The sequence below is a fragment of the Chamaea fasciata genome, unplaced genomic scaffold, assembly GCF_029207755.1.
Source record: "Chamaea fasciata isolate MVZ Bird 193981 ecotype frontalis unplaced genomic scaffold, bChaFas1.0.hap1 SCAF_1, whole genome shotgun sequence".
NCBI classification, from domain to species: Eukaryota; Metazoa; Chordata; class Aves; order Passeriformes; family Sylviidae; genus Chamaea; species Chamaea fasciata.
The window spans coordinates 90,864,368-90,881,485 of record NW_027094086.1 but is presented as its reverse complement, the minus strand read 5'-3'; the positions used below and the strand labels follow the sequence as shown (position 1 = coordinate 90,881,485).

The 17,118-nt window shown below is 37.6% G+C and overlaps 1 protein-coding gene across 4 annotated transcripts in view; it reads left to right on the top strand.

Annotated features, from left to right (window-relative positions):
- The window catches only part of KIF13A (kinesin family member 13A), a 104,784-nt gene that overhangs the window by 61,673 nt on the left and 25,993 nt on the right, over positions 1 to 17,118 (top strand). For all 4 annotated transcript variants that reach the window (XM_066189026.1, XM_066189018.1, XM_066189009.1 and 1 more), the window contains exons 10-17: positions 398 to 509; positions 916 to 1,128; positions 2,719 to 2,829; positions 3,951 to 4,085; positions 5,251 to 5,381; positions 7,143 to 7,229; positions 7,337 to 7,503; positions 12,677 to 12,887. In XM_066189026.1, the coding sequence (XP_066045123.1) occupies positions 398 to 509; positions 916 to 1,128; positions 2,719 to 2,829; positions 3,951 to 4,085; positions 5,251 to 5,381; positions 7,143 to 7,229; positions 7,337 to 7,503; positions 12,677 to 12,887 (1,167 nt within the window). The remainder of the gene's footprint in view (positions 1 to 397; positions 510 to 915; positions 1,129 to 2,718; positions 2,830 to 3,950; positions 4,086 to 5,250; positions 5,382 to 7,142; positions 7,230 to 7,336; positions 7,504 to 12,676; positions 12,888 to 17,118) is intronic.

The following is a 17,118-nucleotide window of genomic DNA, read 5'->3' as shown; positions in this document are numbered from 1 at the left end:
TCATGAGACTGCATCCAAATCAGAAAGCTTTTTATCCTCTGAGAAAAGGTGGATGTCTAATCGAGGGCAGTGATTTTTCATATACTGAAGCAGTCTATTTTACACTTTTCAAACTATTCTAAATGTTCCAACATAGTCTCAGTCTTTCTGAAATATGATCTCAGTACCTATGATGAAACATGGTCGATAAGAGGGTTTTTTCCTCCAAATATATAACTTTAAAGAAATACACTGCTATGGGCTAGCTGATCTCTGATGGTCATTTCCAACTTAAATTATTCTATGATATTTTAAAAATTGGATGTGAAGTTCTGCAGAGCAGTCCCTTTTTGCTGTGTTCTATTAAATCTGCATTTGGAATATGTGTTAAAGCTGTTCTGCTGTTTTGTATTTATAGATCACTTTCAACACTGGGCTTGGTTATATCATCACTTGCTGACCAAGCAGCAGGGAAGGGGAAAAACAAGTTTGTGCCTTACAGAGACTCTGTACTCACTTGGCTTCTCAAGGTAATTGATATTTTCCGTTCACCATGTTGACAAGATGTCAGCTTACTCATTTGTAGGATCACTGTAGTATGTCTCTGTGTACATGGACTTCTCATCTTTTTTTAAAGAAATGAGTGAAGGAACTCTCATAGCTATGTTATTCCAAGTAATACGGACAGCTAAGTGTATTTTGTGTTAATTCAATGTAAAATCCTACTTGACTAATTTCAGTTGTAATGGAATCAAAGGTGGTAGAGGTGGCTAGAAATGTTTATGGAACACACAGATTAGTTTATATCCAGAGTACACTGCAGCGCCTGAATAGTACTTTCAGTGCCTTTATTAAGTATTTTAAGTCTCTTTGTGAAGACGCTGTATAGTCTCAGAACAGTTTTTAACTCTTGAACTTTCTGTGGCTGCACTACAGGACAACTTGGGAGGAAATAGCCAAACTGCCATGATAGCCACAATTAGTCCAGCAGCAGACAACTATGAAGAAACACTCTCAACTCTGAGATATGCAGACAGAGCCAAAAGGATAGTTAATCATGCTGTGGTGAATGAAGATCCAAATGCTAGGGTCATCAGAGAATTACGTGAAGAAGTTGAAAAACTGAAAGAACAGCTCTCACAAGCTGAGGTAACCTTATACACAGTACAATGCTAAAATGAGTTTCTCAAGGAAATGTCACATTCTGTGTGAAAGCCTAGCTTTCTTACAAAATGTGGAAAGGAAGAGTCTTGCACCCATTCTTTTTTCTTTCTCTCCTTTTTTAAAAGAAATAATTCACCTTTTTTCCTGAACCTAACATAATGTATGCTTATCTTTAATAACTTTTAAATGAGGACAACTGATGGTGATCCTTTTCAGTTCTTGAGGAACTTAAGGCCAAGCAATAATTGATGTAGCACAGATAAGAACTAGATTACATCTTCATTGTGTAGACTCACTTATTAGCAGAATTTATTTTTTTTTGCATTGGTAGACTATATGTAATGTCAGATGGAAGAGTGTGAAAAGTCATCTGTTATTGGAAAGCAAAATTTAGGGGACATGTCTCTCTGACATTTGTGAAAATCTATTAAAAATTGTCAAAAATGCAAAACTGAAAACCATCAACAATTTGCTTCACTGCCTTAGTAGTTGACACTGTGTGATTGATGCTTATCTTAGATTTATACTTCTACTTGAAGAATAAAGTATCCAGGTAGGATAGTTTATTTGGTATCCAGGATATCTGGACAAGTTAGGTACTTAACTGATCAGCAAATATTTTTGATCTTTTCAGGGAAGACACAAAATACTGATGGAACAGGAACAGAACTGTGCTTGAGGGTGAATTCGTGTGGTGTTTAAATTTCATTGTCATTTAAAGAATAGTGTTTTTCATGTGAACACTTCCTTATAGTCTGAAATGGGAAAATCTTCTTTAAGGAAAAGGAGCCATTCTCTTTTTTCGTAAATAAAAACCCGTTCTAAGCCCTTATTTTAATTTGGAAAATATTATTGTAGCATATTGTTAATTATGTTGGCAGTCTGGAGCTGAACACAATCAGTAGGAAGGTGTCCAAAGTCTTACTAATTATTTTGTTAAGTGTTTTCTCTTCAACCTTTTGTTAAAAACAGTTATATGGGGCTATAGGCCAGCCTGTTCAATTGTTACTTGGCTCTGGACATACTTAAGCCCTTTGCATTTGTTTCCTGTTGCGGAATGAGAAGCCTGTGTTAGCTCCAGAACATGCCTTCCTTTGAAGATAATCAACGGGGTCAGTCTGAAAGCTTAATTGCAACTCTAAGAAAACTTACAAAACCAAGATAGAATGGAAAGCTAAATGTCTAGAGGAATTTGTGTTTGAAACTACTCTTGGATGAAAGACGTTGCGTTTGAGCTTCAGACAGCTAGGAATGAATTTTTTAAAATACTCACATATTTTTATACAGACAGTGAAGTTTGAGTGGCCAGGCACAGAGATTTTTTGTTCTTTCCATTAGCTCTGGAGCTATGTCAATCTTCAGCTATTTCATATCTGGATCCAACAAAGGTTGTTTCTGTCCTCCTCCTTTGCAAGTTTCTTGTTTCTTCAACTCCTACCATGACAAACCTGGGGACATAGCAGAAATCTAAACTTGTTCCATTTGATATTATGTTTCTGTGTTCAGTTTCCTTGTGCAAGCAGATGTCACAGGGGTAAGAGCATCTGAGGGTTTTTGCTGATTTCTACCTTTTAGGCCATGAAGGCACCAGAACTGAAGGAAAAATTGGAAGAATCGGAAAAACTAATAAAAGAGCTGACAGTCACTTGGGAAGAAAAGCTAAGGAAAACAGAAGAAATTGCACAGGTACTTCAGAAATTTATAGGAGGAAAGCCAGATACTCATATAGTACTAGTCAGCTGAACTTCATGAGCTTTAGTGGACTGTGCTGTTTTCCCACCACCTGTTTGAAATGTCTCTGAATTTTTGTCTTTTCCCCTTGTTTCTGGTTTTGGGGTGGGTTTGTTTGTTTGTTGGTGGGTTTTTTAAAGTCTTGATTTTATTAGCATAAATCTACTGATGTCATGATAGCATTGATAAAAGCCAGTATTTGATTTTAAAATGAAACATCAGAATATGTTTAGGCAGCTCATTTATTTATAAGATCACAGTGAGACTGGGGGCACGGTTCCCTTGAAGTGACTAAGAAAGTGAAGAATTACAAAAGGATCAGAATTGTGGGTGGTACTTGTTGCTTTTGCTTTTCATGGTCTCTGACCAGAAAAGGAAAATGTGTGCATGTGTAGTCACTAATATTTATTTATTATTATTTTTGTACATTAAAAAAACACCCACTTCTAGATTCTCGTGTACTTTTCCATCATTTCCTCCATCCATAGCTTGAAGAATACGTGGTGTTGGTTTCCCTTTCTAGTCCTAATGTTCCAGAGGCATGTTTTGGTGCAACCACTGTTTAAATAAATTAACAAAACAAAAACAAAAAACCAAAACAAAAATAACCAAAACAAACAAACAAACAGACTCAGGTGATCAAGTAAGTGCTTTACCTGAATTAATACTAAAACTGCAAAAGAATAAGCCTAAAATGTGGCATGCTATTTTCTAAACCCACCAGGAGTATCTTTGAAGTAATTGGAACTGAGTTTCATTTTTTACTAACATAAAGACTCAATACCACATTGTGTTACTTACAGGTAGGTTTAATAAACTCCATAGATCTGTGTAGGTAAGTCTAGTAAATTTAATAGAACTGCTTAAGCAAGCTCCACTTTGGGGAGGCAGGTGTTTGAGGATTACATCTAACTTTATATGGTTGGTGTGTAAAAATAAATTCTACTGACCTGATGGTACCTGACCAGTGTGATATACAGAATGCATACTCAGCATTTGCATCTTCAGCTTTAGTTGCTCTGTGCTTGTCCCTGCATATCGCAGCAGGCAAGATTAACCTATTTGTGTGCTTGCAGGAGAGGCAGAGACAGCTGGAGAGCATGGGAATCTCCCTCGAGTCTTCAGGTATCAAGGTTGGGGATGACAAGTGTTATCTGGTGAACCTGAATGCAGACCCTGCGCTCAACGAGCTCTTGGTTTACTATTTAAAGGTAAGGATGTGAACAGGATATTCACACAGAATGGAGGGACACTTGCTTTGAATTTCTGGCTTTAATTTACTCAGAGGCGTTGTAGAGTTTTTTGCTGCAGCAAAATAGGATAGGCCTCCTCCTACCGTTTAGGCTTTTGTTCTCCCTTTGCAGTTCAGCTTCACTGTTTTCCTAATTGTTCTCCTGATTGCCGACAGTGGGAGGAATGCTCAGTGTGGGCCAGTGTTGAGATCAATTCTAGCTTTTCCAGGCAGGATGTGCCTGGCCAGTTGTCTTCTGGCCTGAACTTCAAGCAGGAGCTTCATGTTAGATGCTTCTTTTTGTTAGGGAGCTGGGGATAGCTTTAAATATGTGAAGAGTTAATCATAAAGCGATAATGTTCAGTAGTAATCTGTAAGAATAACATAGTGTTCAATGACAGGGAAGCTTATGAGAGAGGGGGTTAAGAAAAGCACTGTTAAAAATTTACAGAAAAGTATTTTCCCAGTGTTGTTAGCTTTCATACCATTCTGTTTGGCATTTCCTGTGCCTCAGTGAAGAAGTGTCAAATACAAACCTAGTAGGTTTGTAGGGAAATGTGAGTTGCTTGTCAGTAGTATATGAAAGACTATTTTGTCTATTCTTATAGCTGCTCTTCTGCTTTGGTAGCTGAAGGAGGGCTTCTGTATTTGAACAGTAGCAAATAAAACACAGCCTTGCAAACTCTAACAAAATAAACTATTTCAGCAGAACTTAAAATGTGACTTGGAATTATGTAGAGAATAGTATGTTTAATTGAGTTGCTCTATAGCTGTTTTCTGAAAAGCAGAGAACTCTGCACCTTTTTTTACTATCCATGCTGTTCTCTTAATTATGCTTATATGACGTGGCTGGTTTTCTTCTGGTTTTGTGTTTAATGTAGGTATGCAGGCATAGTATGAGAATACTTTCAAATCAGAATTTGTGTGTCAACTGCTTTATTTTGCTTTAGCTAAAACTGTATGAAGATGAAGTTTGGGGCAGAACAACAGTTTGTGTTTGACTGTTGCAGTCTTCAGATCTCCTGTGGCACAATTTCTGCTTGACAGACACACAAACTGTGCAGTCTCAGCACTTCAGCTAATATTTTCTTAGTTATGTCAACACTGGTAGTTTGCTTGTCTCTTAGTAACAGCCTGTTTTCTAGGATCACACAAGAGTTGGTGCAGATACCTCTCAGGATATACAGCTCTTTGGTATAGGAATCCAACCAGAACACTGTGAGATTGATATTGCTTTAGATGGAGAAGTTACACTCACACCAAAAGAAAATGCAAGGTAAGGAAGATCAGCAGCACTTTCCATTGAAATGGAGATTTGCTTTTCTTTGACAGAACGTGACTTTCATGCATTTTTATTTTGCACACACAGAAATATCTTATGTTCTGATCAATGAGCATTTTCAACACTCAATACTTAAACAGATGCTTAGAGGGAAATTCAGTGATTAAAACTAAGATTTCCCTGCACATGTGAACACCCACCCACCTACTCTGCAGGGCAACAGGCTATCAGTGATTTGGCTTGGAATAAGGCATCTAAAGAAGGTATTTGGTAGGAGTGAGGGGCCATTGCCTGTCTGTAGCTCGGGTAGTAATGAGATCCCTGAGATGCTGCTGGCTGTCCTGGCCTGTGTGATGGGACAGTAGCCTGTGTCTTGATGGCAGAGAATAAATGGTGCTTCATGAGTAATTCTTCTGTTGTAAAGTTCAATATTTTGTGAGGAAGAGGTGCTTTAAAGATCTGAATTCTTTTTTGAATCCTTGATTACCGTTGTGTCTAGTTAATATACAGTGTAAAGTCACGCTTCACCTTTTGTTTCTACTTTTATATTTTAATTATTTTTCATTCCGGGGACACTGGGACTCCTTGGGATGGAATTGTAAATGTTTTTGTCACTTGATCTCTGATAGCATGTGATAAAGCAGTACCTCTGTCCTAGTTAGTAGTCGTGCTTCTTGTCTGAAATTTGAGTATCTAAATAATGTACAGATGAGTATCAGAATGAGAAACTAAAGTTTGAGAGATACATAAAAAATCTGATTTCTTTCATTCTTCCTTTAGTAAAATGCATTTGTATTTTTCTTCTGCAGCCTACAGTACAAATTTCAAACAGATGGGATTCAGGCTTGTGGTGATAGAATTACTGTACTGGAAATCAGTCATTTTGACTGGCAGGAGCAAGGGCACATGTCAATGGAAAAAACCATACTTTGTTTTACTCATGGCTGATCTGCAATGCTCAAGTAACTCTTCTTAAGATACTAGTATCAACAGAAATTTAGCTATCAGAATTCCATTGAAAAAAGTAAAACAAAGATCTGATTTAAAATAAAATGTTTACTTTTATGTTGACTTACATGAGAGAGACAGCTGAAATGAGAATGCTGCATCTGAAAAAGCCTTTTTTATTTTACTGAAGTTTTTTCCCCTTTCAAATAAAATGCTCTGCTTTGTGACTCACCCATGCAAAAGTTCAACAGCTCAATTTTTCCCATTTTGTGATTGAAACTTAATTACAAAGAAACCTACAAAGAAATACAGCAGTATACCAGATGTGCACAAAAATAGACCCTTGTTCCCTTGTTAATAATAGAGACTCCATTTGTTGAGAGAATAAAACTTGGATCTAAGAAGCTTTTCTTACGCTTGAATGCCGAATATGTTAACAGCATGTTTTACAACTCAATGTTGGCTAACTTGTATCTTGGAGAGCTCTATCAGTAGGATTTGCATACATTTAAGTTTGGACTTTTTAAGTTTATAAGAAACAGGCAGTGACCCAGTTTGAGAAACAGGTGTTTAGAGAAAACTTTGCAACCAAAATCAACCCTATGTAAATGTTTACTGAAGGCAGAGGGGAAAGGTGCCAATTCCGACAATAGGAATCAGACCGGTAACTTTCCCATTGATCCTTTCATGAGAACCTAGGTGGTTTGTTACCATATGATACAGATGGCTGTCAGTAGATGGGAGAAACAGCAGCTCTTCAATCTTTTATTTTCAGGATTTCATTGAAGTTGTATTTTTTTCTTTCAGATCCTGTGTAAATGGTGCACTGGTATGTTCTGCCACTCAGTTATGGCATGGAGATAGAATATTATGGGGAAACAACCACTTTTTTAGGTAATATTTGACATTTATATTCCACTCACTTTACATTCAACCTATTTATTTTCCTTTCATTGTTCCAGATAATTTTTTTTATAAACTGAATTTCCATTTTTATTCAGAATCAATTTACCAAAGAGGAAACGTCGAGATTGGCTGAAAGACCTTGAGAAAGAAACTTCCTTAGGAGAGCATGATCTGGATGCAGCTAGTGAAGCTTCTTCAGAACCAGACTACAACTATGAGTTTGCACAAATGGAAGTTATTATGAAGACACTGAATAGTAATGGTAAGGCAACTGCCAATCTTTTGGATTGTCTGTCAAATTCAGTCTGGAACTCAATTTCTGGGTAAAACAAGCAGTACACTTATTCCAGGGGCGTTTGGAAGATTTTCAGGATAAGATGCTTTACAGAAACAATGTTAACTGTGTGGGGGAAAAAAAAAAAAAAGGAAAAAAATATATATAGCAATTTATATGTTTAAAAAAATATGTGCACGTAGGTATAAATACATACACAAATTAGTAGTTGGTTTGTGCCCTGACACAATTCTAGCTGTACCTCTGGTCTCTTTTATAGTGCAGCTGAGTTGTAACTTTATGCCTGTCAAATTATCATCCAAATTTACTAAGTTCTTGTTTTTGTGAGTTACTGTAGAAGAAAGGGGTCCACCATATACGGCTCAGTTAGTTTCATCCTGCTTTTTTGTATCAAATGTTACTGACACCATTTTAACGTTACTGAAAAAACACTGAAATTATATCAAACCAATAGGCACATGCCAGCTTGTTTTTCAACACTTGATCACTCTCAATATTTCATTTTCATCTTTATTAAAACAAAGTGTGATGCTTTTTTGGAACAAGACAATAAGATATAATGTAGATAGTGGTATGGTGTATATAAAACAATATGGCTTTTTCATGATTTCCAGAAAGCAGGTCATAGTTCATGTGATACAATAAAGTATAAAGAAATGCTGAAAAACTTGGTAAACTACTGAATGCTTTGTACAGGTGTTTTAATGCAGAAAATCAGAGAGGCAAATACCTTGGGGTTTGGTACCTTACCAAGAAGACACAGTAGATGGTGTTTCATTGCTTTCTGTTCTCCTTTCTTCATATCTTCACAGTATTTCTATTGTTTGCTGTGGTTTGCATGTTGAAATGCAGCATTTACTTTTTATTTCATCTCGTCTTATTCTTTTACTTTGTCTGTTTTGCCATTGAGTACAACATGACAATTTCATGTGTTCGATGCAACAATACTTTGCAGGATTTTTACAGTTTAATTTTTAATGAGATGGTGTGAGTTACAGGTCACTTAAATTGATATGAAATTGCTGTTTGATAACAGAAATATTCTCGTTATGGTTCACTCATACCAGGAGATGAATTTCAGATGAATCTGCCATCCTGGTGGTCTTCAGTGTTGTCATCCCTTGTGAAGATTCTGTTGCCCGTTTTAAGGCCTCAAACCATCCCATATCTCTGTCAAAACTGGGACAAAGGTTTTGAATTCAATTGGCTTGTGCATGAGGCTGCTGGAAAAGTCTGAAAGCATTAATTGATGCTTGATCTGCTTGTTACTAACTGGAGATTTTACTGAAGTGGATGAGCCTATAATGAGTCAGTGTTCTTTGAACAGAGGGTCACATTTTTTGGTTTTCATGTGCTGTTATCCAGCTGATTGAAATGATTCTTCACAACATTCCAAGTGTCTTTACATTTTAGTTCAGTAAGCTTTTCTGATTGTGGCCCAGGCCAGTGTTTGTTTTGGTTGGTTGCTTTCTGCGTCTTGGTGAAGAACAGTTCAGACCTTACTGTTCCTTAAAGCTCTTTCTTCCCTACTGCAGAGCAAATGTTTGCAGTCACACGTCACACTGTTCCAGAAGGGTCATATCCCAATTTCTGCTGCTTCTGCTCACTCCCACATAGGTGTTGCTTAACTAAATTGAAGTAGTTAGTGATAATAAAATGCTGACAAAACAAGTGACTGTGAGGATCATAGCCTGGTCTTTTGATTTGAAGTTAAACAGATACTAGCAGCACTTTCTCAATGGTATAGCTAAAGTACCTTTTTCTCTGACAGGCTTCCAGCTTGTTGTGTAAGAAGTAATGCAGCTTTGTTACAGTACCATTTTTTTATTCTTCCTTAAAATGAAAAATAAACATGAGTAAAGAAGAAGAAATAACTAAATAACTGAAGACTGTTAATTCTATTATACATATTCTCTGGAGAAGTCCTAAGAGGCAAATGAAGAGGTATTTTAAAAATGTGATTAGATAATTATTTTATAGTCTTGTATAGATACAGCCCAAAACAAGAGGGTTTGGTTTTCCTTTGTTTTGGTTTTTGGATTACCCCTCCCCCTGGATTTGTTTGAGAATTATAATCCTCTTTAAATAAATATCCTGGCTTCTCCAGTGTGCAAAAACATTCTAAACGTTTGTTTTTATGGTGTGTAACCAGTACAACAGTGTCACAGACTCCATCCAGCTCCAAAGAACCTCTGAGGAAAATGTGTAACTTTGAAAACTGCTGTAAAGAAAACATCCAGATCCTTTCCTTCCTTCAGCATGTTAACTTTCTTTGTGGGATTCTGTCAGATCAGCTTTGTACTGCTAATTTGTGATGCTGGTCAAACACAGAATGCATCAAAGAAGTTTACTTTATTCTTGTATACTGTGCAGTGGTTAAGTAAACAATGTGATTAGGTTAGGCAGCTTCTCATTTTAGCAAACAAAACTGTTACATCTCAGGGAGAGGATTTTCATAAAACTTAGAAAAGCAGCCTGTGTCATAACCCTCTTCTAGCTTGCTTAGACAAATATACTTGCAAGAAATCTTAGGGAATTTATTCAGCATCAGCGTGACTGGATTAACAGATTCCAGATGCAAATTAAATGGCATTGTAGCAAGGTACTAAATGCTGCTCATCCTATGGGGAAAATACATCTTTATGTTCAGTGTTAGTAATCTATGATTTTGCAGGGGATTAACTGCTTATGATTCTATTTTCAGGGTCATTGAACTCTCATCACATAAATATGTAAAGGATTGGGATTGGGAACTTTTAATGTTCTGTGGAATTTGCTGTGTATTGGGCAGGCCCTGGGTAGAATCTTCCTTAATTTATTTGCTTTTGCATGAGGAATCCAAAATTGTAGAACATGGTGTTTAAATTTAATTTAAACACTGTTGTAGTTATTTTGAATTGTAAAAAAACTTGACTATTTCTTCAAATTCTACCTAGATAGTTTTTAACTCACACCATATTTTACTTTTTTCCTGTGACATGCTTAGGCTTTTCTTAGTAAGCTCTTTCAAAAGCTAAATTAAAAGGTTTTCTAAAACTGTGAATTCACCTTTTGCATTACAAGACAAGCATAGCCCACCTTTTTTTTCTTTTTTTCCCAAGCAGTACAGGATTATGTTGCAATTGGAAAGTTTTATTCTAGGTTCTTGCATCTTGTTCCGAAGATTTATCATGGTGTAATTTTATCCTATGGTTGTTGTGATCCTGTAAGTCTAGGTGGCTGAAAAAATCGCTTTTATTAAAGAAATCTGCTTCTTGAACTCATAGCTGTTCTTCGAGCAGTTTAGGAAAGTCTCATCTTAATGAGTCAGCCTTAGATTAATTTCCTGTGTTTGCAAACACAATGGAGGGATTTTAATTTCTTCCATGTCTCTTCTCTATCATCTGCGTAATACCTGATTTTCTCAAACATTCTTTTATATAACGGAAATTGGTTTGGAGAATTATGCAGCAAAGCCCATGTATTTTAAGGTAGTTCTGGTATTATCTGGAGGAGTTCGGAGGATAATAATGGTTCAGATGAACATTAAGAACTTGGTTTGTAGCCCAGACTTTTAGAACTTGGTTCAGTCAGGGGTTTTTGTTGCACTGTCTGTTTAAAAGCTAATAATAGCTAACTTCTTTCTGAGAATGTCATGTACTAAAAAGTAATATTTCTAGTTATTTCAAGACATTTTTATGCATCACTGGTTTGCTATTTGATTGCTATTTATAGTGACTTTTTTATATTTGTGCTTTATAATTACCATTGTGGTGGTATTTATGATGTCTTTGTGTGAAACCAGTGATTTCTTCCATAAATAAGGCCAGGACCACAGAAGCAACTTGCAGAAGTGTTTGCAAAAAGCAAAGGGGGAAGATGGTTTATAACTAAATCACACAGATGTGTTTTTTGGTTTTGTGGGGTTTTTTTGAGTGGCACATCTCTACTTCCAAAATGAGACAGTGTAATTAAATCAAGATTTATTTTTTCCCCTTCTTTGCAACAGATTGGCATCCTCAAAAGTTACAGAAACTCTTTTTACTTTTGATTGGTTGGTTGGTTTTTTGTTTGTTTTGGTTTTTTTTTTTAATAATTAAATGGAAGAGGTATTACAAACAGTTATTTTAAAGCTGAAGTTTTTTGCATTTGGAAATCCTGGCATGTCCTAGAGCTGCAGTATTGCTTCCCCTAACAGTCCACCACTCCAGCTTTGGAACTCCTCTCCCTTCCTCTTGTGGTGTACAGAAGCAGCAATCTGTTGGGTGGTGTCTAGATTGGTCCTCTTGCAAATCCCTTTTTTTTTGCTGTATTTGGGCTTTCAGAGATGTGTGCATGAACCAGGTATATATACTGGTAGTACATAGTGCTTACTCTATTAAATGGCTCTTTCAGAGGCACAGGCTGGTGCTGGACCTAACCCCAGGAACAGACAGTAATGTTTCACTAATTTGAATGCACTTCAGATGTATCCCTAGCTGATTGACACAAGCAGTATTTTCAAGATAGAATACCTGAAGGAATATTTGTTCTGTGTTGATACCGAGATGAAATGTGGTTTGTAAAGCTAAATGCAGAAGGCCTCCCCACCCGAGGATATATTTTGTCAGCCTCAGTGCTGTGCAGCACGTTAGTGCAGTGTGATGTGTGACCAGTCAGACCGTTTGTTTGTCTGGGTTTTCATCTGCAACTCTCCAACATGTTTCATTCTCTGCCAAAACAGAGAAAGTACATTGCTTTTTACTTCCTTAAGTCGTTTCCTCCTCTGGTTAACATCGTCTTCCCTTGTGTTTTGTTTTCTTGTTAATTTGCTTCCTTTTCCATCCATTTCTTTTCCTACTGGGATTCTGGAATATATTAAAACTACACAGCACTTGAATGTGCAATAGATTAAGGTCTTAACCATTGTTCTAGCCTTTTGCATGCCATTTGATTTTTTAGTTTTAGTTTGGATTTATCTATTTTATGCAATATTTAATAACTTGGCTTTTGTTTTGGGGTGCAATATGTGTTTGCAGACTCTGGGGTATGTTGTTTGCTGTTACCAACTAAATAATGGGTGTCCTGTAATGCTGAAATGGCATTTTCTCATGTTTCCTGGGGGTTTTTTTCTCTCTTTTTTTTTTTTTTTTTTTTTTTTTTTTCCTTCCCTTTCTTTCAGACCCAGTACAAAATGTGGTCCAGATCTTGGAGAAGCAGTACTTGGAGGAGAAACGGAGCGCTCTGGAGGAGCAGCGGGTGATGTATGAGCGCGAGCTGGAGCTGCTGCGGCAGCAGCTCTCCCCGGAGAGGCAGCACCAGCATGGCAGCGACAGGCTCTCCTACACTGCACAGGCTGCACAGCAGAAAGTGAATCTCTGGACAGAGGAGAGGTGAGAACACTAGAGTTAAAACAAACAAATCAGTAAGAACTACAAAGGGTGAAAGATGGGGCTTGAACCTTGCATTCAAAATCAGTAACATTTTTTGTGGAGCTGATGTGTGGAAGATGATCTGTACTTCCACCGAAGCATTAGCATTTTGTTGAGGGCTGAGTTCTGGTGTTTAACATATGCAAAATTTAACTCACACAAGACATAAAAAACTTAATTTTTTTGGAGCAGTATTATAGGTAATTTTTTGTGGAGTTTTTCTTGGGTTTTTTTGTCAAAACAGTACTAAGGAGTCCAATAAGGAGTATTGTGTTTTGCAGGTATACAATGAGAGCAGTAATGTTTTGCAATCAAAAAAACCATAAAAAACACAGAGAATGGGGATCCATCTATGTTGCATGTATGTGTTTCTAAATGTAAGCCCAGCTTTAGAGGAGAATTGCTCTGGTTGAGCTGCTTAGGAAGTTAAAGGCTTGCCAAGAGGTGGATCAGCCTCTTTGCAAAGGCGTAGCAGGCACCTGAATGCAGCCTTGGTGAAAGACCATCATGAGGTTTGTGAGGACAGTTAAAATGCAGTCTAGGAAGACATGAGCAGAGTTTTTGCATTTTGACAATGGAAGAAGCTTGCTCTTGGTGTCATTGAGGAGAGAAGGATGCCAGCTACCCAGAGAGAAGTTCCAGGGGCAGCAACCGAGATGATTTAAGTTTTTTGAATACCAGTGAGTATTCTGTCATGGGGCTAATTCAGCAGGAAGAATGCCTAGATGTTCTGACAGTTTCTTGTAAATTTATTTCATCTGTTTCTCTTAAAACAGGAGCTTTCTTATTCACTCAGTGTTTTTTCTATGTGTAGTGAGTTTGAATGCTCTTTTCTATGTAATTATTTTTCCTTTTTTCTTCACCATTAAAAAACCAAATCCATCTACAGGAGGGATCTAAACCAACATAGTCAAAATTGTTTTGCAGCTTTCAACTGAGCGTGTTAGAAATAGAACAGAGCAGATCTTGGTTTAGTTTTTGTGCAAGATTTTTGTTTTGTAATTTCTGCCCAGTTTAGCCTGGGAAAAAAACCCTAAACAAATAGCTAACTGTTGACCAGTGATGACTATAATGTTTTTCATGGCAAGTGTAGGGAGAAGTAGTTTTATGATTCAACATTAATTGCAAGAATTGTTTGCCCCTGTAAAAGCTAAAAACAGAATCATTGGGAACTGAATGTAAAATGTCACAGAGTCATAGTTGGGATCTGCAGACCCTTTTGGAGCTGCACAAGAAGTGCAGAGTGAGAAACGTGTTAGCTTGAGGCCTTACTATTCAGAACTGCTTTGAGCACTGCAAGGCCATCAAGAAATCATTGATAACCCACTGCAGTTGAAGAGAAGAGAACTGGGCTTACTGGCAGGGGAGGCAGTACCTCTAAAAAGATGCAGCAGAAGGGAAAAGGCAGTAGCAAAAAACTTACCTGTCCTTGAGAGCGGAGAAGAGGAAATGGTTATTGATTTGCTTAAAATTAACCACCATAACCATGTAATCATAAAAAAGAGAATCTGGAGTGATATCAAGGCTAAGTGTTCTGTCAGCTTTCACTTCTCAGTAGTTGTTAGATATTTCTGAGGAGGACCTGTGCTTTGAACAAGAAGTTTTGCCTCTGAATTCTATGGGTGAATGCTTTACTCTGTATAATTGTTGAACTGCTTGTAGCCTGTACTTTGCTGTGTTGTAAAAAAGAGGAGAATGGATTCTCTTTGGAGCGATCCATGAGGAGTCTGATAATGTTTTGGTGGCACTGCCATTGAATAAGCAGTTTTCTGGAAGAACTTATCCATTTCCTGTCCTCTAGAAGATCCTGTTAAGCATACTTTTTATTTATTTGTAGTTCTAGAAGTGGTTTGGCTGCTGAAAAAAGGGGGAAAAATGAATAATCTTAAATAAGAAACCAGGAAAAAAAAAAAACCCTTTGAATGGTTTCTGCTGTAAAAGTATGGCAACATGTTGCTGAGAGGATGTTTACCAGCCAACTGGCCAGAGGGCAAGAAATCCTGGGAAGAATGGGAAGACTGGATGTAAAAAATGTGCAGAAGTTCTAAGAGTTTGGATTGCAGGGGATTTGATTGGTGCAGTTTTAGCTGTCTCTCTGTTGCTGTTGCAAATGAAGCTGAGCTCTACTGGATCAGCCAGCAAAACTATTTTGATAGGGATCAGATGTGGGCATGTGGCTGTATCTGTCCGATCAGCTGGAACACATTGCACAGAGGTTATTCCCGCTTTATGCTGACTGTGGAAGGACAGGTGATACCTGGCCTGGTGTTAAATCCTGTTGGCATAAAGTTAACCCACTGTAACTTTGAATGAATATTATTTGTTGGGGTGGTGGTATACTGGACCAGGGTTTTAGTCCAGCATATCCTGTATCTGGCATTGGGAATCCCAGAGACTTGCAATGGTACCTTGTGAGTGTCAGTTGTTTCTCCTTGTCTGGCTTAAATGATTATTTCAGGATTCCATGTTCAATGAGTATTTGATCCAGTTAATACCCTAGCGGAGCTTGTCATATGTTCAGTGTAGTAAGAATTAAGAAATCTCATCTGAAGCTTTTTTTTTATTATTTTTTACACTTTCTGGAAGGGTTCTGGCACAGCTGTGTCCAGAAAAACACAACTGTTACAGGAACTGCCCATAATAATTGGTTGAGTTACTTGTAAGTTTGCCTTACAGTCTTAAACCATTCTTTTCTCAAGAATCTAGCTAAGATTGGTGTGGGAGCCTCCCAAAAAGCTTTCCAGATGCTGGTGTCCCAGATTAAGGAAGTGACTGGCTGTAGCTGGATCCAGTGGCTCTTACAGCACTTACATACAGATATGCCTTCTGTTTGCCAAGTTAGGCAGTTGTTTTACAGTGGCTGTAGGTGTAGTGCACTCTCAGTTTCAAATACTTTCTTGTGATTAACTTTTGACTACCTTAATTTGCCGTGTGAATCCAGAATTTTAGCTGTCGATGAAATCTGTCACTTGCATGGGCTGGAATTGGTTATTTAATTTTGATAGCCTGGATAACAGAAGCAAGAGGCAGAGGGAAAGGAATTCTCCATCTAATGCTGGGAGGAGATGTGGAGGAAGTTACTAAAAATCCACCGATAGTAGCTGCAATTTAAGACCCAATAAAACCCACCACTGTTGCAAACCTAGGCTGGGTAGGGGAGAGAGTCAAAGCTGCATATCTTAGCATGTTGAAGGCACTAAAATTCAGGGTTGCTTGCTAACACTGCTGTTTGTTTGCCACTTTGGTTGTATCAGGGGTCTGTCAGAGTGTGGTTTGAATTAGGCATTCCTTGGGAATTTTTGGAAAAAAATAACCACTGAAGTAGAATTCTGTTGGTGACTGAGAGGCATTTTAGCATCAGGCAAACTTCATAGGAAGGCCCTTGTTCCTCCTACAGTTGTGTATAATTTAAGGTGTTTTGTAGAAATGAGAAGTGTATATGCTTAACATGTACCATATTTCAGTAGGATTTTGCATAGAAAGACTAAAAATATCATACAGGGGCGAGCTGGTGACTGAAATATCCAAAGTTTGATCTTGAGTTTTGTAGAGGTGATGAGACACAGTAAGTGCTGTTGAGATTACAAAGAAAGGCAGAATGAACTTTGCTCAGAGGATAATCATGATCATTTTAAAAGGTAATTTAAAGATGAGAATCCCAGGTGAGGGCATATCTTAGTACACAGGTGTATTATAGTACGTGTTATAGCAGGTTTTCCAGGTGTTGCATTAGAGTAGATTTGCTCAGACAGGCCTGAGAAACCTCTTTGGAATTTGTCCAGAAACTGAGTGCACAGGCTTTAACCTGTGCTCATTCATCTGTTACTTAAAAGATCCTTTGGGTAAATAGGATTTAAGATTTTTTTTTTTATTTATATTTTTTAATGTCTACACTTGAGTAAGTGGAGGGAGGTCTGTGGTCACTTCAAAGCCCTTGGAGTGATACAAAGCCGTGGCCTGCAGTGAATGCAGGCTCTAACATAATGGTCCAAGGAAGAGCAGGTTTTATCAAGATGAAGTCTCACATGTTGGGACTGGTAGATTCTGTGAAACAGGGCTCCAGATTAAAGACAAAGACAACTGTAATTATTTCATTTCTTGAAAATTCAAAATGTCCTCAGGGCTTTAAACAAATCATCACTGTACCAGCTCCCGTATTACTGTGACCTTTTATTTGGGCATCACCGTGCTA